General features: G+C 22.9%; 5 protein-coding genes across 5 annotated transcripts; 4 read left to right on the forward strand and 1 right to left on the reverse strand. All coding sequences in view use genetic code 6, as the record gives it.

Moving 5' to 3' along the window:
• Nucleotides 1–392: 392 nt before the first annotated feature.
• TTHERM_00441700 (transmembrane protein, putative) lies at nucleotides 393–12,838 on the forward strand (the record flags this gene model as incomplete). Its single annotated transcript, XM_001033086.2, has 19 exons — nucleotides 393–625; nucleotides 701–832; nucleotides 978–1,482; nucleotides 1,544–4,363; nucleotides 4,626–4,813; nucleotides 4,858–4,961; nucleotides 5,013–5,075; nucleotides 5,132–5,267; nucleotides 5,323–6,847; nucleotides 6,901–9,179; nucleotides 9,231–9,542; nucleotides 9,599–9,869; nucleotides 9,920–10,208; nucleotides 10,264–10,592; nucleotides 10,642–10,776; nucleotides 10,823–10,921; nucleotides 10,978–12,093; nucleotides 12,158–12,592; nucleotides 12,647–12,838. 19 exons carry the CDS (start codon nucleotides 393–395, stop codon nucleotides 12,836–12,838), a joined length of 11,163 nt encoding a protein of 3,720 aa, XP_001033086.2.
• Nucleotides 12,839–13,672: 834 nt separating this feature from the next.
• On the forward strand, nucleotides 13,673–16,235 carry TTHERM_00441710 (hypothetical protein; the record flags this gene model as incomplete). Its single annotated transcript, XM_001033087.2, has 2 exons — nucleotides 13,673–14,639; nucleotides 15,124–16,235. The coding sequence occupies exons 1-2, from the start codon at nucleotides 13,823–13,825 to the stop codon at nucleotides 16,233–16,235; spliced, it is 1,929 nt and encodes a 642-aa protein (XP_001033087.1). The 5' UTR covers nucleotides 13,673–13,822.
• Nucleotides 16,236–17,388: 1,153 nt separating this feature from the next.
• TTHERM_00441730 (transmembrane protein, putative) lies at nucleotides 17,389–21,201 on the forward strand (the record flags this gene model as incomplete). Its single annotated transcript, XM_001033088.3, has 13 exons — nucleotides 17,389–17,598; nucleotides 17,708–17,794; nucleotides 17,858–18,038; nucleotides 18,269–18,585; nucleotides 18,638–18,765; nucleotides 18,826–18,991; nucleotides 19,037–19,220; nucleotides 19,276–19,574; nucleotides 19,637–19,963; nucleotides 20,021–20,474; nucleotides 20,629–20,736; nucleotides 20,794–20,870; nucleotides 20,923–21,201. 13 exons carry the CDS (start codon nucleotides 17,389–17,391, stop codon nucleotides 21,199–21,201), a joined length of 2,817 nt encoding a protein of 938 aa, XP_001033088.2.
• A 444-nt stretch (nucleotides 21,202–21,645) lies between these two features.
• TTHERM_000441733 (transmembrane protein, putative) lies at nucleotides 21,646–22,829 on the forward strand (the record flags this gene model as incomplete). The annotated part of the gene is made up of 2 exons (XM_012797993.1): nucleotides 21,646–22,126; nucleotides 22,435–22,829. The coding sequence occupies 2 exons, from the start codon at nucleotides 21,646–21,648 to the stop codon at nucleotides 22,827–22,829; spliced, it is 876 nt and encodes a 291-aa protein (XP_012653447.1).
• Nucleotides 22,830–22,985: 156 nt separating this feature from the next.
• TTHERM_000441737 (hypothetical protein) lies at nucleotides 22,986–23,952 on the reverse strand (the record flags this gene model as incomplete). The annotated part of the gene is made up of 5 exons (XM_012797994.1): nucleotides 22,986–23,266; nucleotides 23,342–23,443; nucleotides 23,499–23,596; nucleotides 23,660–23,722; nucleotides 23,783–23,952. 5 exons carry the CDS (start codon nucleotides 23,950–23,952, stop codon nucleotides 22,986–22,988), a joined length of 714 nt encoding a protein of 237 aa, XP_012653448.1.
• Between the last annotated feature and the right edge of the window lie 1,003 nt (nucleotides 23,953–24,955).

Raw genomic sequence — 24,955 nt, forward strand, 5'->3', positions numbered from 1 at the left:
ACCCCAACCCCAACCCCAACCCCAACCCCAACAAATTTTTTATCATATTTTTTTGGAATCTTTATAATTTTTATATCTTATTTTTACAAAAATAAATGATAAAACAAAAATTTAATTAATAATTTAATGTTAGCAAAGTTAATAATTTAATGTTAGCAAAGTTAAGAATTAAGAATTGAATAGAACTTTTTTGATTGTTTGGTCATAAATTGTAGTATACTTTAATTAATTTAAGAAATAAATAAATTTTTAAAATTCTTTTGTTTGTTTTCAAAGATATCATCAACTACTAAAAATTTATTTTGATTTCATAGATATCCAATAATCAGAAATATAAATAAATTAATAAAATAAGTAGATCTTTTATAATTTGTTGTAATTAGTTTTGAAAAATGTATTATACAAAATCTATATAACCTGGAAAACTGCTAGAATACAGTACTAGTTTTAACACATCCAGGCAGTTCAATGCTTCAAAAGCAATAAATATAAACTCCTCCTAAGCTAAGCAGGTTAAGAAAAAGATATTTAGTAAAGAAGAAAAAGAATCAATAAGATATGGTCAAGTTATTTAATTGTGTGGTATAGCTGATTAATCAACTTCAGGATTCCTCCATAGTAAAGGGTATCTTTTTTTCTTAAGCAATTTTTTTAAAAATGAGTATTTTTCATATGAAAATATAATAAAAAAAAAACTAAGATGGTCAAATACTAATGTCAATTTCATCAGAACTGATAATATGGAATTTAATAATTGTACAAGAGAAAGCTTATTCAGAATATTGCCAAAAGGCTAGTTTTATATTCACGATTAATATTAAAAAGCATCAAAGTAATCAATTTTTATACTTATTTTAATATGAATTCATAAATGTTTCATCTTATTCTTCTGTATATTTATCTATTAATTACCAATTTATTCATTAAAATCATTTATTTATTTATTTTACTAATTTAACTTAATATTTGGATTTTAGAGAGGAAAAAAAAGTTCTTTTGAGTAGAAAGAAAAGAGAGCTTAAACATTATGAAAATATCGTAAAATAAATGAACGGAACTTAAGTTTATTTTGGTAGTGAAATTATACTTCAACATTTAGATACTAAAGATTATCTATGTGGGACGCATGATTGTCCTTAAAATCCTCCTGATTCATTCAAACTTAAAATAAAACCATTCTTAAACAGTATGACTTTATTCAAGATTGTACCAATGAATTTGTATAATATAGAAGGAGATGCAGTCCAATAAAAATAAGAGTTTTTCTTGCAGCACGTAAAAACAGGTTATTTCATAAATAGAGTTCCTCTTGATAAAGTTTCAAGAAAATTTCAATAGGATATTTCTACTTAAATACTTGACTATCAGAAAAATGGATTTTTGTAAATAAAGCTACCTTAAACAATGTAAAACGGACAGTACCGCTGTATTCTAACCACTAAATTTAAGACTATCTGGTAATTCAATCAAATATTTGATCACGTAATAATCAATTAATTTGCAAAATAATGAAATTTATTTTTCTTAAATTATATTTAAATAGGACTTTTCAGAGGATACAGAAGATATTTTTAATTATGATTTAGTTTAAATAATACATAATAGAAATAATAGTATTTTTTCTAAAAGTGATAAAAACAATAATCTTATTCTAAAAGAGTAAGATCAGAGTATTGCTATTCCTTTATATGATTCAATTTTCGAGATTGCAAAAGCTGATAGTTCAGAAAATTCTGATTTTATTTATTTAAGACACATTACTTCAGGAGAGGTTGTAACTGTTTAAGAACTGAACTAAAAGTCTTTAAAAAAAAAGGAGCTATTAGGAAATCAGCATACATTTGCTTCAGAGTATTAAAGAAGCATTCCTAGTAAATTTAGATCTTATGATAAGCAAAATTTTGATATTAAATAGATAAACTAAAGTATTATTCAAAGCAGAAAAGAAGAAGAGGAAGAAGATGATGATGAATAATATGAATTTAAAAAGTATCAATATGTTTAAAATCCTTTAGAATCTTAAGTATGCATCACAAAAGCTTTTTCAAATGTTGGTGATTAAGAAGAAATAGATTTAAATGCTAAAGATTTAATAAATGAAAGCAAATAAAGTGTTCAATAATTAGAAAACTATTAGCCTGAATTCAACTTAAGAAGTTAAGATATTTAGCGTCTTTATCATGGTTAAAACATTGACAAAAGTGAATAATAGTTTGTTTTATAATCATTCAAAGAGGGTCCATTATTTGAGTAATAATAAAGTAAAATGATCTAGAGCGAATTTTTAATGAGTAAATTATCGTAACATTAAAATGGTAGTAAAATTCAATAAACTAATGGTCTTACCAGCTATAATTCTTAAAAAATATAAAATATATCAGAAGAAAATAGCGAAGATGAGCAAGAGCAATCTTAAAATTAAGTTTCTAGCTAATTAGGATCAAATAACAATTAACTGATGAAGGAATAATCTTAAGAAATGAATTATACAGTATTAAATAAACAAAATAAGCCAAGATTATCTCTATAATATTCTTAAAATGATTTATAAGCTATCTTAGGGGGAGATGATGGAAATTTTGAGTTTGAGTTTGAATTTGTATTAAGAGAATTTAATTATTAAAACTAAAAGGAAAACTAGTAGCTTCAAATTAGGAAAATTAGAAACAATTAGATAGTCTATGATAAAAAGGTTTTAGATAATAAAAACTAAGAAGATGAAGATGGTTAATAATTAAATTCTCAAAAAGGTCTTATACTGAAAAAATCACCATGTTTTGTTAAGTTTATTTACAAAGATGAATATGAATGTATCGATGTTTCTAACAGTGATATCAGCTCAAGTGTTTAATTAAAGTAATAAAGATCTAATTAAATATATGCTATCAGCTTCCATAAAAAAACATTGCTTTAACGTAGATCTTCTATTCATTTATCCTAGACTTTAAAATTCTTTGAGTAAAAAGTACCAGAAAAAATAAATTATGTAATTTAAGATTCTAAATCAAGCAAGTCTACTCTCAAATTTACAAAAAGCATTGATAAAATGACGAAAAGTGAGCAACAATAGTTGAGTGTGTTTTATTTTGAAAACAAAATAGGTTTTGATAAATAAATTAGCAGTAGTGGGTTCAGAATTGTTAAAGTTTAATCAAATTTAAAAAGAATTTTGCTTAAGGCCATGTCCACTTAAGAATAGATTCACAAATTTAATTGCATCCTCTCTAAAATTAAAGACCTTGAATAGCTAAAGGAAAGTATTACAATTAAGAATGTTAAGTAAACAATTAAATGTATCAAAGAAATGAGCTCGCTCTTATCCGATGACAATGATTTACTTGAAAAGGGCTTAGGAATGTACAGCAATAATCCTACTTAACTTTCTATTGCTCTTTCTTAACAACAATCATCTGAAAACTCCTAAGAAGAACTAAATGATTCTATTAATAACGAATAAAGTGCAACAAGTAATTATAATGAGTAAATAAGTGAAAATATTAGATAAGTATAAAATATTTTGGTGGACACAAAGTTAATGTATCTTGTTGTGTATCTAATTTACTCTCTTACATACAACTATAATTTTATTCAATTGATACATGAAAAAGATAAGTAATTATCGTCTTATCTAAGCTAGCTTCTCTAACAATCTTATACGCTACTAAGAGAAATAATTTAAGATAACTAAAAAGCGAAGTTTGTGATTTGCTAATATTTAGAAATATTTATTAAAAACGCATTTGATATGGAGGATGAAGAGTAAATTTAAAATTTTCTGAAAGAATTATTTTAAGATAATTAAATGATTATCTAAGATTTAATCACTCCACGTTATATTTAAAATATTATTGATTCTATTTATGAAAAACAATAACCGCATCCTATTCATTGTATTATTTTATCAGCTTTAACATAATGTAATAATTAAGCAGTTGCATAAAATTAATATTGCATTATCAAAAACTTTTTTTAGGACCATTAAAAATAAGAATTTCACTTTACTTTCGAAAAAGATAATATTATTTATAGATAGAAAGTATTTGACAATAAAGGTAGAGAATAGGAAGAGTGTTAAGTTGTAAAACTTAAAATTACAAGTTTCTTAGAAAAATCTTCTAATAAAGATCTTGAAAATTTATATAAATATTTTATAACCTACATTGAGCTATTGTCTAATATTTGCTTTGGAAGAAATAAGATAGGTATTGACTACATTCGTAAAATTATCACAGTAAATTAAGTCCTCCTATTCTTAGATATCTAAAAAAGCTAAATAATAATAACTGATGTTATTCGTAAAATAGAATGCTCAATGCTCAAGTTGTTGCAAAACGCATTCCTAGAATGTTAAGAATTTTACGATGTAATTAATAAAAGAATACTTTTAAGATTTTAATAATCAATCTTTAAAATCGTTTTATTTAAAATAAATAACTTTAATTTTTGATAAAAAACAACTCCACAAAAATCCTTATAAATCTATTGTAAATAAATAAATTTTTTTAGGTTTTAACAAAACGAAAAATTTTAAATTGATTTTAAACATTTAAATCGGAATTTATGCATAAATAATTAAAAATATTTAATTTGATAATATAATTTAAAAAATTTTTATAATTGAAAAGGTTTAAAAGATATAAAAAGCAAGAAACTGGAATGAAATATCGCCTAAAAAATTTAAAAACAATAAAAATCAAAAATATCTAACTGAAATTAAAGTGGCAATTGATTATATTAACAACTTCTTTACTAATCTAAATATTAGGAGTTTTACTAACTCGATATTTTTAACTCAGATGCTCGAAGTTTTTAAGTAAAATATAATATAGAAATATAAATTATTTATTTTATTTTTAGGAAAACGATAGATTTAGGAATTTAGCAAGATGGAAAGATTAAAGAAGTGATTGAAATAATGATTGAAATTTTTGAAAAGATTAGCAAAAAGTAGAAAGATTAATGTAATAAAATTCATTTTGTTTGAAAATTAATTATTATTAATTTAAAAATAGAAATATCTGATTTATGCTAGTAATAGAAATGGATTATAGCCTCTATACTAAAAGAATGCTTTGGTAATTTATATTTAAAGAATTTGTTAGCTAAATTAATTAAACTTAAAATATAAAAGATATGAAGTTAAATGTGAACATAACTTATGTTTTACAATAATTTAAAAATTTCTATGAAAGCAAAATACTTGATACTTCTCCATAAAATCAAAGTGATCAGATTGATAGATTGGATAAAAAAAGACATTTAAAAGAGTAAATCATTAAATAAAATTTCTTTAATATTTTTAATTTAAATATACAATTTTAGGATTTCAGATTAATGGAAGGAATTTATTAATATTCAACCAACACCTGAAGTGTAAAGAGTTGAGTAGACTTTAATATAATAGTTAATCAAATTATAAAATGCTACCGTTTTTAACATTTTACTTTATCTCTTGTAAAGAATGTTTTCTAAAAAGAAAGAATTATATGAGAGCTTGTAAAAGGTTGTTTTATATTAAAAGGGGGATGCATTAGCAGTCTCGTAACAAATTTAAAAAAATAGACACCTCTTTTAACTTTTAAATGAACCTAATTTCAGATATTCACTATTTAACTCATTTTAGAAAAGCACAAATTCAGAATTATAGGTAAAATAATTAATAAGTACAAAACTAGATAAAAAATAATAAGATTAATGTATTGTTGATAAGTAAACAAATTAAGCCAGTAATGATGAAAAAAAGAATATAATTACTTAGGAATTTAAAGATAAATTTAAAGCTTTTATATCTGGTAATGAAAGAAATAACTCTGATTAAGTTGAAATTAAATAAGTAGAATCATCCAGAGGAAGCTTTGCTAGTGATGATTAGCTAAAATTACGTGTAAACTAAGAAGCCTTCTTAAATAATTAGTCTAGTTAGCAAAACTGCTTTAATTAAAATTTATAATTTGCACAGTCTTAATATTGTTCAGAGTAGCAGAGTTAAGTGATAAACAAAAATATCAAAGAGGAATAAATAGCTTATAATTTAAGTAACAATTAAGTGAATAGTTAAAAGTTGAGTTAAAATTTAGAATAAAGTAATTATAATTTAGAAAGCATAAGATAAAGTAACATAAGTGAATATGAAAAAAATATAGTACTTACTCTTTTAACTGGAGAAGATGATAGCTAAGCAGACAGTGCTTTGAATTCCTAAATAGAAAATAGTTAATCAGTATTATTCTTTTCTTAAATGTAATAACCAAACGATAACCAAAATCGCCAAAAGTAATTTTATGGCAGTGATTTACATTAAGTTCCAAATCCAATGTGCTCATCACCGATTGAATCAAATTAAATTTCAAATTAAGAATATTTCTCAGACAATAATTAAAAAAATATAGTTAGCAAATTCGACTACTCAATTTAACAGAACCACCCAAACAACTTTTATCAAAGGGCTCATCCTTAAAAAACTGTTTCTATTGAAGAAAAAGTTACATATATAAATAATGAAAAACTAAACGATCAATCTAAAAGCGAAGAAGGAAACGTTTCATTTTATTCTGAGAACCCTGATGCTCAACCTGATTAGTGCTCAGAGGAATAGAGAAATTCTTTTCTTTAGCTGATAGAAATAGATTAAAATTATTTTGAATAATTAATCACAGTTATTAACACACTCTCTTGGTCTATGAAAATAAAGAATGATATATTTTAGAGCATTCCCTAAGACTATAAATAGATATTAGAATAAAACTTTTCTTAAACATGTATCAATTTTATAGGAGAGAGAGAAGATCATAATTTACTAATTTAGAATTTAATTAGATCATATGATTTACATTAAGTATTTTTAAAGGTAATTTTTTTATTTATTTATTTTTATTGTATTTATAAATTTTTTTAATATAGTTCCTAAATGATACTTAAGATGAGAGAAACAAAGAATCTAACAATCTTAAAATTTTGTTAACATCTATTTACTAGTTTATAACATTGATGATCTGGAATAACAATGAGGCAAAAATAGATTTATACAATACAAAAAATATTGCTGTTAATCATTTGGTTTTAAATGTTGGATCTTTGGAATTTCTAAAAGAACTTTACAATAACTCAAAATAGCTATTATACAATTAATCAGAAATAATTTACATCAGTTAATCTATTTTAAGAGTTGCGTACTTTACCCAGATTTTGTTTTACAAGGCTAAGTTAATTTACTTTCTGAGAACACTTTTAATTTAAAATGACAAACCCATTAAAGACAACTAAGAAATAGTTTTTAGTGAAATTTAGAAATTTTAAGAACTAAAAATCTTAGATCCAAATAATTTGAGATAAATTATCAATAAGAGAATAGATATCTTAATGAAAGAATATTCAGACAATCTAAATTAAAGTTATAAAACTAAATCATTAGTTATAAATTCTGAAATAATGATTTTGATCGCAATGTTTTCTCTTTATTCCATGCTTATTGAAGGTCCAAATTTGATTTTAAGGAGAAAATTTAACAAGATTCATCCTTTTAAGGTTTTAATTAAGCTTCTCTAGCATAGTTAGGAATGCATACCTTTAAAAAAGGAAATTCGTAGTTACTTAAACAGAGTTTACTACAATTAACAATATGTTACTGTGAAGAAATCTGCTCTTATTCATTACCCACTTATAGTTAGAAAGAGAACTTCTTAGAAGTTAGAATCAACATCAAATTTATCTTAGGAATCACTTAAGCAGAGTACGTTTATTTTTAAGAGCTACTCTTTGCTTAAGCAGAAGTTTAAATCAAAAAGTAAATTTAGTTAAGACTAACAAAAATAAATTGAAAATGAAAGCAAAAAAGATGATTCCCCATAAAATCAAACCAATTTAAGTTTATTTTAGAGAATAAAATAGCTTATCTTTAAAAACTAAATTTAATAGAAATTGAACCACACTTTTGCATTTTTATAATTTGCAGTTTAAGAAGCTAAGCAATTTGTTTAAAATAAGCTATCTAAATTCATGGATAAGCTAGTAGAGGGTTATAAAGAAAGAAAAGAAAATAATAATGATGTCTAATCTATCATATCAGATATAAATAAAATTAAAAAACAAAAGCAGATAACTAAAGAAAATAAGGAGTATTTAGCTGCTGTTGAAGTTTTCTTACAACCTTCCTTTAAGTTCTGGAGTATTAATGATATATTGGATTTTTTCTTAGACAAGTATGTTAAATTTATGGAAGCTAGATAAAATAAAGCTGTTAATTTTTAAAATTTGGAAAAAACCTCTCAGAAAAAAGAATTAAAAGAATCTAAAGGATAAAAAGATTTTAAAGAAACTGTGATCCCTTGTTTAAACACCGAGAGTTCGTACATTTCGAATAAAAATGAAAGTGGAAGTATAGACTCAGATGAAGATTAGTTAAATGATGATGAATAAAATATCGATTGTGATACTGAAGAAAGTGATGATAGTCTTGATGATGAATATCTTGAAATTAGCGACAAAGAAAAGTAAAAGTAAACTTAGTAAAAAATAAAATTGAAAAAGATTGAAAAGCAAAAAATGAAAGATAGATTTAAAAATATCAATGAAGAAGAAGACGAAGAAGCATTTGAGAATAATATGATAACAAGATAAAAAAGAATTCAAAAAAATGTTAAAAATTTTATTAGGCAAAATAAATCTTTATTTAAAAATCAGATTTAGCAAAATAATAGCAAATGTGACTAGAATGAAAATTAAAGTATGCTAAAAGATGCAACAGCAATAAATTATATAATTTAAGACTTGAAAAATATGCAAAAAGACTTAGAATAGTATTTAGAGTATAAGTAAAACCCTAAAAAATACGATTAAATTTCAATAGAAAATTATATTAGATTTAAGCATTTACAATCTTATATTCTACTAAACTTTAAAGAAGTTATATACACCCTTTTCTTCATTTTTAAAAATTAGTCACTGATTAATAAATAACTTAAACCTGCTCTTTTGGACAGTTCTAATAATTTAAGAACTACTTTACATAGTATTTACTATATATTATCAGAAATAAGTGAAAGAGATGAATACTACTAAATTAGAATCTAAAAAATCAACAAGTTAATTTCAGATTTTATTCCTGGTGATAATTTGCTTAATAAGAAGACTTAAAATCTTTACAAATCTAATTTAAGTGCGTTTAAGATAGCATAAAGCTTGTAATTTTTATTTGTATATATAATAAATAATAAATATTGAATTTAAAATAGGAATGGAACAAAAGGGAATAATAATTCTCCTGTTACTCATAAGGATGACTCTTAGTTAAATAAGAGATAACAATTTTTAAAGAATTAAAAGGAGCAATTAACAATAGATGATTCGTAGTAAGGGGACACTACAAAAAAGTAAAGAGAATTCAACAAGTATGAAGCAAAAAGCACAATAAAAAGTGGATAAAAATAACCTATTGACTATACTGACATGGTAGAAAATGATATCAATAATAAGTTTAATAACCTCTACAGAAATATTTTGTAGCAATTAAATTTCTCATAAGAATTTTAGGATTTTTTGCAAAAGTAATAAGCATAAAAAAAATATTTAAATTTATTTAATGCTCTTTATTATTAAAAAGGGAAAATTAAAGGATATTTGATGTTTTGCAATTCATTCCAAAAAGTCACTCTCATTCAAAATCTAATAATTTTGATGATAATAGTTCAGTAGTTGTTAATGAAAAAGTTTAAACAATAACTTAGGATAATTTAATTTAAAGTCTATTTGATGTTGCTTTATCTCATCAAGATTTGCCTGATGACTTACATGTCTTTTATCTAAATATTTTAGTTGGAATGGTGAAAAGATAAAATTAGGTTAAAAAAATTACTGAAGATGAATTACAAGATGTAAATAATTGTTTCAAATTTTAGTTTTAAAAATTTTTTTTTTAATTAAGGATTTAGAAATTGATTAATGGAAGACAGAAGATTGGATTGATAATAAAAATGAAATAGTTGAAATTCAAAAATAATTAAGAATGTATGGAGGTATTAGGCTTTTGTGCAATCTACTTTAATAATAAAATTTAGAATAAAGACTAAGTTTAGTTTCTTAAACATTACTATTTGGTATTACTCTGATGTTGGGAGGAAATTAAAAAACGCAATAAGTCCTAATTAATTTATTATTTAAAGATACTCATAATACAATCCTCGTTAATATTGCAGCTTTAATATAGAAAATAGGTAGAATTATTTATTTATTGTTAATCTAATTTAATAATATTCTTTTAATATTTAGGTAAAATTGCCTACAGATTTTCAAAAGAAAAAAAGAATGTAAAACAATACATAGACAGCTATAATTACTATGATCCTGTAAGTCAGTAGGTAATTAGAAAGCATACTTGCTAACCTGACGATTACTAAGAGGAGTAAAAAATGGAGTTATGCTTCTTGGTTTTAAAAAGAATTTTCTAATTCCTCAAATTGTGTGTGATTAATAATATAGAAATGAAGAATTATTTAAGATGCTAAACATTTATCAATAAAAGATAAAAACTTAATTCTATAAACTTTATTAAAGTAGCATGTGATACAAATTAATAATTTTCTAAAGTTTTGAAAAAGGTAAATTTTTAAATTTATTTTCATTTTATTAATTTCTTATTTTTTGTAGGAAACGCATGAAGTTTGCAATTATATAGCTGATTTTCTTACAGAGATGGTAAAAGTTCCATGTACACAAAACTAAATTTCTTTGAGTCAAACATCTTACTTTGAGGACATATCACTATTGCCTTAACTTATAAACGTAAGAATTATTAAAATAAATATTAAATTAAATCTTTTTTAATTAGAAATAAAAAGAGCTCTAAAAGGATAAAATTTAAGAAGATAAAATACCTGACACTGATAAAAAAGAATAAGAAGAGGAATTGCACCTATTGTATACAAAAGTAAAATACTTAGTCAAATTAAATTTAAGATATGTTATATTTTCAAAAAAATATAGGTCCTTCAAAGTATTCTTGTAGTGTTAGAAGGAGACGATGTTTAAATTTATGAAGAAATTTTAAGCAAAGTACCCTTAGAGTTTCTTCAGATTATATTCAACTAATATGTGAAACTCATAAAAGTGTAATCTTTAAGTGAAATAAGATAAGAAAAACATCTTGAATAGAAATAAGGAGAAATTTTGCATTACTAGTCTTAGCAAGAACAACAAGAAAGTTTGCAAGAGTTTCAGTTTGAACTTATAAATATTTAAAAAGACTAGTTAAAATAAGCTCTAAAGCAAAGAGTTTAAAATGGAAACTACAATCACGAGATAAAAAATATTTTTTAAGTACTGATTATAGTAAAAATATTTTCTTAATACGACCAAACAATTTCCCAACACTTTAAGGATTTGATTACAAATGAGTACTATTATGTAGCTGAGTAGTTAGATTAAATGATTCTTAGTATTGTGATAGTTGATTAATAAAAGTATAAAAATACATTCTTTATTAATGAACCTTTATTCTCTTGTCTTTCACAGCAGACTAAGAAGATAATCATGAAATAAGTCAATCGTGACACGCAAAGAGACAAACTTATAGGTCTTATAAAATACTCTTTAGAAACTATCCCAAACGAAATGGAATATAACTATTACTTGAGCTAAAAAAAGATTCCTGTGACTTATGAAACAATCAAAGTAATATAAACAGTCATTGCATACTACGGCATTTTTATTAATATACTTCTGGCTTTCACAGCTACTGTTTAAATCAGCAAAGAAGGAGGAATAAATCTTTACTTCGAAAGTGATTTTCTTCTTTTTGATTTAGATTTCTTGATATTTATTTTCTTCTTACTTGTTATTTTATTCACAATCTTTACTGCAGTGAATTAAGTACCTCCTAAAATAAATATGCCCTTATAGCTAGCTGATAAAGATAGTAGCTAATTAAATAACTTAGTTAAATCGTATATCAAGATGTTAAAATTTAAAATATAAACCAACAGACTTTATTTGCTCTTTAAATATAACGAAATACCATATCTTATTATGCTTATTGTTAGTTCTTTCTTATCCTTAATAATCCATCCTAAGTTTATTGTTCTCAGTCTTCCATATTCAGTCGTAATTAATTAATTAATTTTAAATTTTACAAAATAAATTTTAACAACTTATCAATAAAAAAAAGAGTAAACTTAAGTATGTAAAAGGAGTTGCAGAGAATCTTTACTTAGCTATCTTTATGAAAAGAAGAGAGCTTATCTTAATAAGCTTTTTAGGAATAATTTTCTTATACATTTTTAGTGTACTCTCTTTTAACAATTATTATTTAGAAGTTTATAGTGAAGATACTTTAGAAAGTGAGTCTGTTAACCAATGTAGCACCTTGCTATAATGTATGATTACTCTTATTTTATCTGGTGTTGTAGGCAATAATATGGCAGATTGGGAGCTCTCCACATTTTTTTCGGACACATTATACTTTATATTTATGTCAATATTATTTACAAACATTATCACTGGTATTATGACAGACACTTTTGCAGAGTTAAGAGATTAAATTCACTTCAGTGAGACAGATAAAAGAAACAAGTGCTATATTTGTGGCATAGAAAAATTGACTGTAACTTGCTATTTTTTTGTATTTTTTATTATTCATCCAAATATTTTTAATTAGCTTGAGAATCAAGGAGAATAGTTTGACTTGCACATATAATTACATGACGTTTGGAAATATTCATATTATATTTATACAATAAACTAAAAAAACGAAGAACAAAACACAGGTATCGAACTTTAAATTAAGAAAATGATTTAAAAAGAGGACATCTCATGGTTACCAGATTATTCAGATGAAAATTCACAATGAAAAAAAGTTTTCTCTAATTATAGAAATATTTATATATTAATAAAATGCATATTTATAAATTTATACAATTTGTAATGAATAGTAAGCATAAAATTATATTTTGCTTAGCTTTAGTAAAATTATTCTTATTAAAAAGGTGTTTTATTCGAAAATATTTATATTTATTTCAAATATCGTTTTTTTAAATCTTTCTTTATTAGTTCTGTATTCTATGTAAGAAGAATTTTTATTTCTTTAAGTGTTGTTAACATTTTCTTAAAAAAATAGAAATAAATGTACTGTAAATATATTATTTAAATAAATTAAAAGCTATTCACAAATTAAATTAAAATAATTTTCAGACTACTATCATAACAGATTTGTTTAGTTAGATAAATAATTTAAAATATTTTTTTTGTTTAAAGAGTTGGTTGTTTTTATTTTCCTCAAAAAAACAGAAAATTTAACAGAATGATTATTAATGAATGAAAACAAATAAGTTAAAATCTCCTTTTTGAAAAAAATAATTCTATAAACGAATATTTAAACTAACTCAAATGTCTTATATAGATGGCAAAATAAATAGTTAATTTATACGCTATCATAATTTTTAAAAAATGTTGTTGGTTTTAGAAATAAATTTTAGATTTTGCTCTGTTCTTATTTCATTATTCTAAACTGCCGAATGATTAGCAGAAGAGAGAGATAGACCTATCACTTCAAAGAAATATTTTGATCAAGTAAAAATTGTTAAAGAGAAAGGGATTATTAATAATTCTAAGTCTTAGTGAAATAATATGAGAGTTGGTTGATATTTAACGAAATCTCAAAAACTGATAATTTTGTTAAGAAAAAAATGATGAAGAAAAATCCTTCTCTATTGATATAAAAGCTAATTAAAGAAAAAATATTGTTAAGAAAAAAAAAACACTCTAAAAAATTAATTAATATAAAGAAGAAAAAGGAAAACAAATAGATTAGATTATAAGGAGAACTTCTATTAAAATGTACTACCATCACTATCCTCAATCTTAATTCATGGGCGATGAAGATGCAGAATTTAGAAGCCATGTGCATCCTCATGTTGCTCATCATCCCTATCATAGATACTATGAATAGCCTTATGTTAACTAACCTATGGTCTCTAGATTTGCTATCCCTCACATGCCTTAATAAAGACCCATGCTTCCAATTTACAAAGGCTATCATACAAGTCACATTCATAACTTACCTGCTAAAGCTAGCTAAAGAGAGTAGAATTATAGCATGCAAGATGAGAATATCAATACTTTTAATGTTAAAGCTCCCTAATAGTAAGAGTGTCCAAAGCTCAACCGCAAAGGAATTTCTAAAAAGAACAACACTCCTAAGAATTAAGCTAATGAAAAAAAATAAAACGAAGTTATCAAATCAAAAGGAAATAAAAAGGAAGTTCAATAAAGAGAACCTCTTAGAATGATGTCTAATGAAAACGCTTAAGTTAGAGGACATTATTATCCCCAATAGTAGGTCTTCAGTAACGATCCACTTGTTGGTTCTATTTAGCAATTCTTCCCTTCTGTGTAGATAGAAGAGGAAATAAACATCGATAATGCTAGTCTTGAATAAATAGATGCTTTGATCAAGAAATTACCCTTTTTCTACAATAACTCTATGAGAGATACCATGAAGAATTTAACTTATAAACAAGAAAAGCTTGTTTGTAATAAAATAAAGGAGCAAAAATAAATTGATGTATTCGACGAAATCGTAAAATTAAGTCCTGACTTTGAGTTGAAAGGATTATCTATGCAGTAGTTAAATGAAAAACTCTAACAAATCAGTAAATTTTCTTTGCTTAATTTTCTTTATTTCTAATGTTAAAAATAAACGACCATATAAAATTTATTCGTTAAAAATTTTCCCTTTATTTTTACTTATTTAGATATTTACCGCAAAATCATAAAAAGAAACTAATAAAAAATTAATATTTTTGCATAGTCATAATCAATCAACATTTATTTGTTTTTAGTTAAACCAAGTCTTTCATCTCCCTTTATACTTATTTTTGATATCGCTATTATATTAATTGCATTCATAAATCCCCATATGATATAAATATTTCCTACCTACTACCTACATAATTACTTTATTACTTACCTACTAAATTAGTCCGCAAATTTAATTATAACATTTTTTTTCAAAATAGATAGAAAATTTTGAATAGTAAATATCATATTTTATTTATTGATTGATACTCAATAAATTAAACCTTAAATTTTGTTAATTCCATTTTTTTAAATCATTCATTTATTCTAAAATAATAGATTAAAAATTTGAAGAGTAAGCTTTGAAGTATCAAATTTAAAAGAAATAAGATGAGGAAGCAGAGTTAAAGCTTGAAGAAGAATTGTTATGCTAAAGTGAAATTATGGCACCTGAATCTCCCACTTTTAAAAAATCTCAACCTAAGGCTAGAGAAATATCTACTCCTTCTTCAGTTTAGAAAAGTTAAACATTTTAATCTAAAACATAAGCAGCTGCTTTTGAACTAGAAGATCAAATTGAAACAAAAAGTGCCAAAAAAGCTAAATTAGAAACAAACGAATGCTCCACTATTAATGCACAGATTGCCAGTATTCCTGCACCATATGGATTTTCAAGTCCAAAATAATAAAAAGCATTTTGTGAGTCTTTGAGTGAAGAAAAGAAAGTAAAAATGATGCCTTCTAGCTCTGAATGCAAAAGACACCATATCAGAAGAAATAGTGAGAGTGTTGGAACTAATGAAAGTGGCCATCATAGCCAAATTAAGCTTACAATAAACGTAAATTAAAACTTGTCTGCCAACTTTATCTCTCCTTTCCGTCCAACAATAAATGCTAACATTTAAGGTCTCTCTTCTAATCGCAAAAAATTAATTGACAAGAGTGGAAATTCTTGTTCTTCTTTCAAGAAGACCCACAGTTAGTTCATGGATTACATAGATGACGTGATAATAAATGCTGATGGTAATTTTGGAGAAGATGACATTTTCCATAAGCTTTCAAATGGAGTTGTACCTATTTACCCTATTAGCAAAAGTGGAGTAAAAAATTGCAACAGTGAATAAAGTGGAAGTAAAATTAACTAAGGAATAAATAGTGAAAGTCGTGATCATTAAAACTAATTAGATAGCTACAATAAAAATAAAAAGAAATTTTACGATTGTAATAGAATCCATAACTTTATAGCTGATGAAGATGACTACGAAAATATATAACCATTTGCTGTTTCATAATTTGGAGGTAGTAGCAATAGTAAACAATACATAAATTAATAATACTTAAATAATTCTAATTTAAAGTCATACCATATAAGTTCTACTACATACACTATCTCATCTTTTCTTAGAGAAATAGATGAAATTAATACCTTCTCCTAAGGTGGTTTCCTTTGATTAATAATTAATAAACAAACAAACTAAAACAAACAAATAAATAAATAAATTATATAAAATGAATCATCAATTTGTAATTAAAAGACCTACCATACATACATACATAAACTAACTAATTAATACTGCCAAAAAATCTCAAGAATAATAATTATTGTCTAATTCAAAAATACTCTCTTATTTATGAACCTACAAAACAACAAATAAATAAACAAATAAATATTTCTATAGATTGCAACAATAAAATAAAATTAAAAATAATAATCTTAATACTAAATGTTAATTAAATTTATGCCTTTATATTCTATCTATTCTTCAAAGTAATTATTAAATTAAAAAACTTTCTAAAATAAATAAATAAATTGTCCTCAATTTTATTTAGAAATATTTTATTCTTATAGACACTTTATGAATTAATGGATAATATTTTAATTAATTTTTTCATTGTTTAATTCCTTAGAGAAAATATATATCTCTTCATTCTTAAGAAATTTTATGAGTTTTTGATTTAATATTTCATAAATTTCTATTTTATTTTATTGAGATTCTTTTATTAATTAAAACTATTTATTTATTTTTTGAAATAATTTATTTTTTTAGTTAGAAATTTATTTAAAAAAATAAAAAATTTTAGTTAAAATAAAAAAAGAACAATTTTATTTCTTTTTTAACATTCATTTCGTTTTGTTTTTTAGATAAATGTATTTGGTTAATTATTTTATTAGTTATAGCCACTTTAAGTAATTGTTTATCATAAAAATTATTAAAAAATGCCTTCACTCGGGATCGAACCGAGGACCGTAAGATCTTCAGTCTTACGCTCTCCCAGCTGAGCTATAAAGGCTTAACGATAGTTATGAAATTTTTTACTGTAATATTCAATAAAAAAGTTATTTTTAAAGCTAAGAATAAAATAAATGAATATATAAATCTTTCATTTAATCTATAAATAAAATAAACTTTAACCACAAATATGATAGAGACTACTTTTTATCAATAATTATGAACTATTTATGTTTTTTTACAAATATGAGAATTCAACATTTTTATTAATCAATAAATCTGATTATGTGGACCAAAATTTAATCAAAAATTAAACGAAAACATTTATATAATTCTTACATAAATAAAAAGATAATAATAAAATAGCATAAGTATGAAGTTTTTTAGCAAAATAAAAAGTAATATCTAGAAGGAAGATCCTTCAAAATAATCTATAGCTTCTGATGAGCTAAGTTCTCTCAGAGACTCTACAGAGTCTGATTTATAGGTCCCAGTTGACGAAAGTGTTCCATTTTAAGATTTTGTAAATATAGATATCAGGTTAAAGATAAATGATTCAGAAGCAAGACTATTTCATAGAACAGTAAATTGAAATCCTAAAATTTTATATAAGTATTAAAAACAAACAGAGAAACTTTATCCATATGCATAACATACCATAATTGTTAATTAATTATATTTATAATTAATAGAGGTATAATATAGAAATTTAATCTGAAGGATTTCCTACTAAATGTGTTTAAAAAAAGAGCTCAGATTTTGAAGGTTTGCACTAAATAGTAAAAATATTATTATTGGTTATATTGATCATATGCTTACTTTAGATACTTTTATAAAAACAGGCACAACTTTTATTTCCAAATGTGGATTTACCTGAATTTCCTCGAAAGATGAGTGTATTATCAAAAAAAAAGAGAATTGAATCCTACGAAAGTCTTCTTATGAAGCTTGTAGAAGAGAGCAATAAAGCCCCTAGCTAATAATTAAGAGTGAAGATAAGAAGAATCCTTTATAATTTTTTATGTAAATATTTAAAATATTTTAGTTTTTGATTAAATCAGCAAATCTATCAAATTTATCTCTCTAAATTTCTATCTGATCAGGGTTTTATATGCCTAAAACTAAACTAAATTAATTAAATTCTATTTTTAGTAATAAAATAGATAAAATTTATAACTATTCCGATAGAAATTTTAGAAATTTAGCTTTTAAATTATTTATAAGAGATAAATATATTAATAAAGTTTCTTTAGATTCAATTCATACATAGATTGAAGAAGAGCCACTATCAAGGAGTTAAAGTAATTAGGAATCATCATAAATTTAGTCAGAATAGAGTCAAGCATCATCAAGTGAATTAAAGGATTAAGTTGAATATTATGAGGCTGATAACGAGCTTATAAGCTTAAGACAAGAAAGAAGAAGTAAAAGTTATTTTTTAAATGATAGTACTGCTGATACTGAATTAATCAGTGATCGAAATTAAAGCTTTTAAGGTCTTCATGTGGTAAAGTAAGGTAAAGGAGATAATCCGAGCAACTAAGTTGAAATAAATTAAAAATAAGAGCAAGTAAAAAAAAACTTTCTTTGAAAAATTTACTAAATTTTTTTAACTAATGAAGTAAGTAAAAAATCAACTTGACCATTTTCACAAATTGGACTAGAAAGAAAAAAGTGGTGTGGGCAGCTATTTGTAGATTCTTCATAGAAAAGATTCTCTTTCTGATGAAATAAGAAAAGAAGGATATTTGTATTTTAACAATTTGAAATAACACAAATAAAATTAAACATATTTATATTAATTAATAAGCTACCTAAATATTGTAGGGATCAAATAACTAAAAAAATATTTCTTAAAAATATGCTCATAAAATATACTAATATACTCTTTAAATAGCTAAAATTAATTTGAGTACTGTATTCCATGCAATTCTTTGTAAGTAATGAGAGGCTTAGATAAAGACCAAGATACTATAGTAAATCATTTATTTAATTATCTAATTAAAGATCTTTTTTTATAGTTTATAGGTCATAGATATGATAAATATCAGATAGCAATAAAACATGTTGATGAGTAAAAAGAAAAAAAAGCATAGTCTCAAATTAATGAAGAAATTATAAGAACTTATTAAGAAATAAAGCACTGTGTGGAAAATTGTAACAAAGGAACAAAATAAAAGCCTACAGGAAAAATTATAATGGAATGTATTAAATTTATTGTTAGATAATTAAAATAACTCTTTTTTAATTTTAACTAAAGTAAAAGAGGCTTCTCTTCCAAAAAATTCAAAAACAGAGAATTCTACTTTCCATATTGTTATTAAGCATATGGATGTTAAAGTGTTGTTTTACAAAAAGTAAGCCCAAGAAAATGTAGTCATTAACTGGGGTTAGAAAGTAATGCTTCCAATATTCGATAACTATTCTGAAATAGAGATAGAGTTGTATAGGACATATACCTCAGGAATGTTGATGGCTACAAGTAAGGAAGAATTAATTGGAACTTAGGTTATTAGAATCGCAGATATTCTTTATAATATTTACTAATACAATAGTTTTGTAAATAAGTTTTTTCATTAATATTTCAAAAATAAAAAATAAATAAATAATTTAAAAAAAAGTTTTTAGAAACTTAGCTTAATTCTAGCCAAAAACAAGGCTAAACCAATAATGCTAATAATTAAGCAGTTGCAGAAGATCTTAAAATAAAAGTTGTATTTAAAATTTCAGATTTTACATAGAAAATGAGTTACTTTGCTAGAAATTATGAAGAAAAATATGAAAATTAGATACTTTCTAAAGATAAATACACACAAAAAGAAAGACTTGAATTTAAAGTCACAAGAAATCGTATTAAAGTTATGAGATCAAATCTAATATTTAAGTTAAATAATTTTAGTGAGATTCTGAACTTTAAATACCCAAGAGTTTCATGGATATTTTATATTGTAATTTTTTTTAGTTTTTTAAATATTTTTTTTTTACATTTTTTAATATAAAAAAAGTTTATGATATTATTTGCTTTGTAATTCAATATGAATTACCTATTTATTTATTTGATGTTATTTTTGATACTCACTACTTTATACTGTCATTCGGAGTTTAGGAGTTAAGTTTATGAAAAGTTTTAGAAAAGTATTGAATATCTTATTCATTAGAATGAGGACTATTTTCCATAAAAAATATAAACCTTCAAAGAATTTGAATTACAAAAGATGACTGATATTAATTAAATAACGATCATATAAATGGAGGGTATTTTTAGTAAAGTAAAGAAATATAAAAAATATTTAGGTTACCTGACCTATTTAATGTTTCATCTTATCAGTTTTGTTGAGAAATTAAAAAATCTAATTTGCTGGTATCATTACTAAAAAACATATATTTTCTTAATATATGCAAGCTTATCAATATTCTTATACTTAGTTATTCCTTTCAATTTAGTCTTTGCAGCATTAAGTAACTATTATTCTTTTTTGTAGATAAAATAGCATTAAAAAGAGATGTTCTTCAATAAATAAATCATTATTTCTTAATATATCTAACTTAGAAATAAAAAGAATTTATAAATTTTTATTTTAAAAATCATAAAAACTTATTTTTTTATTAATAGCTATTAAGAGGTTACTTAAAGGTATGAAATTTTATAAAATTGTAAAAAAACATAACCAAAGACTAATAAGGTTGTTTGTTTAAGAAATTGTTAAAAAATTTTTCCCTGGTAATAAAATTAAATAAAATTATTTATCATTTTTAAAATTAAATAAATTAAAAATAGAATTTAGTGACAATATAAAGCACCCTGATAAAGAATGGCCTTAAAATTGTTATACATTCCTTAGCTTAAATAAAAAGGTAAAATTAAGATTGATATTAATATTTTTTAAAACTCTAATTTTAAAAAAAGATGGTAGAACAAGTTACTCAACTTTTTAAGTTCAAAGTTAAAGATGATTTGCTTATCTAGTATAAATCAATGAATGATCTTTGCAACTATCTAACAAGCACTCATGAAATAATTTATTTACCGAAATCTGTTTTGGTTAAAGATTTTTAAAATATTTAAGATAAAGAAAAATTTATAAAAAAGAAACCCCTAATCATCAAGGTTTTTTCTCATATCTATTATTTCATATACAATATTCCCTCTGATTACTACAGGGTAATATATCCCTAATAATATTGAAAAGTACACATATTTTATTTAACAATCCTAAGAAATACAAAAAATGAATAAATAACAAATTACTAAATCTCATCATATTAATTATCATAATTCAAGTGGAAAGCTAAAAATAAATTTATTCTCTTGTACAATTATTATAAAAATTAAATCAGTATAATTCTTTTTTAAAAATATTTAGAAAAAATTTAATTAAAAAAATAATTAAATTTAAATTATATGTTTGCATTTTTGGTAAATCATTACTCTGTCTTTTATATAATAATAAACAAAATACTTTACAATTAGAATTAAATTTGATTATTTATTAAAATTTGCTCTTTTTATTTTTTGTTTTTCTTAACTTTTTTAAAGGATATTTAGCATAATTTTTAATATACAAATTCTAAACGTATTTACCACTAAAAAAAAGTAAATTAAATAAGGATTATTTTATAATAAGAATAAATGAAATATATTTTAGTCTAAGTATTATTCATAGTAACGATTACACATATAAAATTTGTTGAGGCTATTTCCACAAATTATGTAGAAACATTTATTCTTCCTTAGTATACCTATATAGAATTTTTAAAATCTTCAGTTAAGCTATTGGAATCAGATTATTAGCCTGGAGAGATATCTGCATACTTATTTTTGACAAAAATTACAGGTACTTCTAGCCAAAGTCAACCAAACAATAAAAATATAGATAGTAATAAAGAGAATGAAAAATAGTAGATTGAAAATTTGGCTAATTAATCTATAGCCACTCCTATAACTTATGATTTATTATTATTTTATAGCTCAAACTGCGAATAATTTAAAAATTACTTAAAAGCTATGCAAAATTAATAATGGCTTGTAACTGATTTTTAAAATTAATGTATAGACTGCAGTAAATGTTATGAAAATGGTACTTAAGTAAATCTACAAAATCTTTCCTAATGTAATAATATTAAAATTTTTATCATTTTATTTTATTTTCTGAATACTTTTATTCTATTTTACTAAAAATTGTAAAAGAAATAATAATAATAAAGATCAATCAATTTTTTTTTAGGTTTTTGATATTATAAAATCCTATATTTATTTTACTAAATTAAAGTAAAAAATTAATAAAGAAATCATTTACTTTGATAATATTTTGAATAAAAAGCTTATCCATTTGTAAAAGAATAATTTTCTAATTATTTTAAATTAAACTAAAATATTTCACTGTTTTATTTTTTTTAAATTATTAATTTATTTTAATAGCAAATTAAATGATATGTTGCTTAGATTGTTCTGTTAATGATGTAGTCAAAATTAATGTTCTAGGTACTGAAGATTCAGTAGAATTTACCTCATTTGATGCTTCAGCTAGCAGTCCAGCTGTAATTATTATCGATAACACACCTTTCCCTACTGGAGTATCTACAAATTTAGCAGATATTTATTTCAATTCTACATATTAAATTTCAATAACACCAAACGAAACCTACTTTACAGCTACTGTTGTAATTTGTATAATATTTGGTGGAATATTTCTTATTGGAGCTGTAGTAATTTTATCAATGTGGAGATAATACAAATAAGCTAAAGTTGAAGAAGTTACTAGGAATTTGGTTAATCCCGATGATAAATTTAATACTAAAAAGAAGCAAAATTGAAAATTTTATCTGTTACTAAAATATTTAACAATTTAAATTCAAATCACAAAAAGTTAATATCAAAGTTAAAAATATATCAAAAAAGTTATTTACTTACTCTTGTGTTTTTATATATGATATATATATATATATTGCAATATTATTGATAATAATTTTTCAAGTAAGTAAAACATACAAATTTTATTACGAAGTGTTAAAATAAATAAGCAAAAAATATTAATTAAAATGCAATATTTTTGTTAATTATATTAAAACTATTTTTCTTTGTACACATTTACAAATAATGATTATTGACAGAGGAAATTTTAAATATTACTTCTCATTAAAAATACTATTAAAATTTCTAATAATTAGTGGCTATTAACTCATCAACAGTTAAATACTCCTACTCTGATAGAACTTCTTATCCTTGCTTTATTTGCAATACATTTTTATAGCTTTTAATTTAATTTAATTAGTTAATAAAAATAAATTCTTGACATTTTAAAAAATAATTAGATAAAAAGCATTACTAGTCTTGAAGCTGTTAGCAAACATACATAAAATCAGCAGTAAACTTTTCTTTTCTCTTTAATATGATATGGAACAAATCGTCAAGTTTGAGTCTTATTTAACTTTTAGAATAGATAAATTATAATCAATCCTTGTAATATATAAGATAAATTTTACTTAACTTCACACAATTGCTTATTGAAATATAAATAATCTTTGATTTCTAAGAACTTATTATTTAAAAACAAGAAATATTTGGCATCGTCCATTTAATCCTTTTATTTGTTTAATTTCAGAAATTAGCTAATAACTTAAAAAATAAAAATTTATTTTCAAACCTTATTATCATATCCACTTTTGATTCTTTCTATTGCCCAAGTGCATTCTTGGAGTCCATATTCCTATTCATAATTTAAATTCGTAATCAAGAAAAAAATAATTTATTAATTTCTTTTTATTACTTAACAAAACTAATCTATGTTAAAGTTTGGTATTTGCTTTTTAAAAGCATCAACTTTTTATAAATTTTTAATAACATTTTATTTATAAACATCATCAGTAATGTTATCGAACACGTGCTATCTTTCAAGAGAGTCTATAACTTTTATTAGAATATACATTCCCTGTGCATTTTAATTTTTAGCCTAAAATTATTTTTTAATAAGTCTTAGCTTCATAATCTCTGGTAGATTTTTTAATTGTAATTCATACTTTTTCTTCAGATGTAAGTTTTTAAACTTAATTTTTCGTATCGAATTGAGGATAATTCATTTTTAAGTATCTTGTGCTAAATTTTTTCTGCTGAGCCTAGTTAGATAAATTACTTTTTTTGATTTCTAATATTTTTTATTAATATCTTAATTATCAAATTTTTACAATTATATTGATTTATAAATAATTTTTGGTTAATTCTTAAAATTTTATTTTTAAAAAAATTAATTTAAAAAATCTATTTCATTTTTAATTTTTAAATTGATTAAATTATTAGAAATTTTAAAACATTATTTAAATAAGGAATATTATTCTTAATTTATAATGATTTTTGCATTCAAATATAAATCTCAATATTGCTTTAAAAATTTTAAGTATAAATTAAAAATTGACATAAATATGTTTATTGTTTATATAAATTAAAATATTATTATATTGTAATTTTTTTAATATCATTTATATTTAAATTTTTACAACAATTCCATAAAAAAAAAAATCATTTTTACCTTCTAATTTTAAAAAAATATTATTTATTTTAAGAAATAATTTTTACAAATATTAATCTTTATACATTTAAAAAGGAAAAAACTTTATCATAAATTACCTGAATTTTTTAGTTTTTAAAATTTAATTTTAAAGAGAATCATTTTAAATTTATATAATTAGGATAATATTAATGAATACAATTATTTAAAATGAATTGAAAAAATTCAACTTAATAATAAAAATTTTTTGCATAATTGAGGTTATAAATGAAAATATAAAATTGCAATGATATTAATAGGGTTTTAGATTGATAAATGAATGGAGATATTGGAACCTTTAATTAATATAGAAGAGTTATGTAATGTATAATTATAAATTGACAATAGAATATTTATGAAAGTTTGAATTAGTAAATTATATCACCAAGATAAAATGAG

This window comes from Tetrahymena thermophila (assembly GCF_000189635.1).
Source record: "Tetrahymena thermophila SB210 genomic scaffold scf_8254609, whole genome shotgun sequence".
In the NCBI taxonomy this organism is placed as follows: domain Eukaryota; phylum Ciliophora; class Oligohymenophorea; order Hymenostomatida; family Tetrahymenidae; genus Tetrahymena; species Tetrahymena thermophila.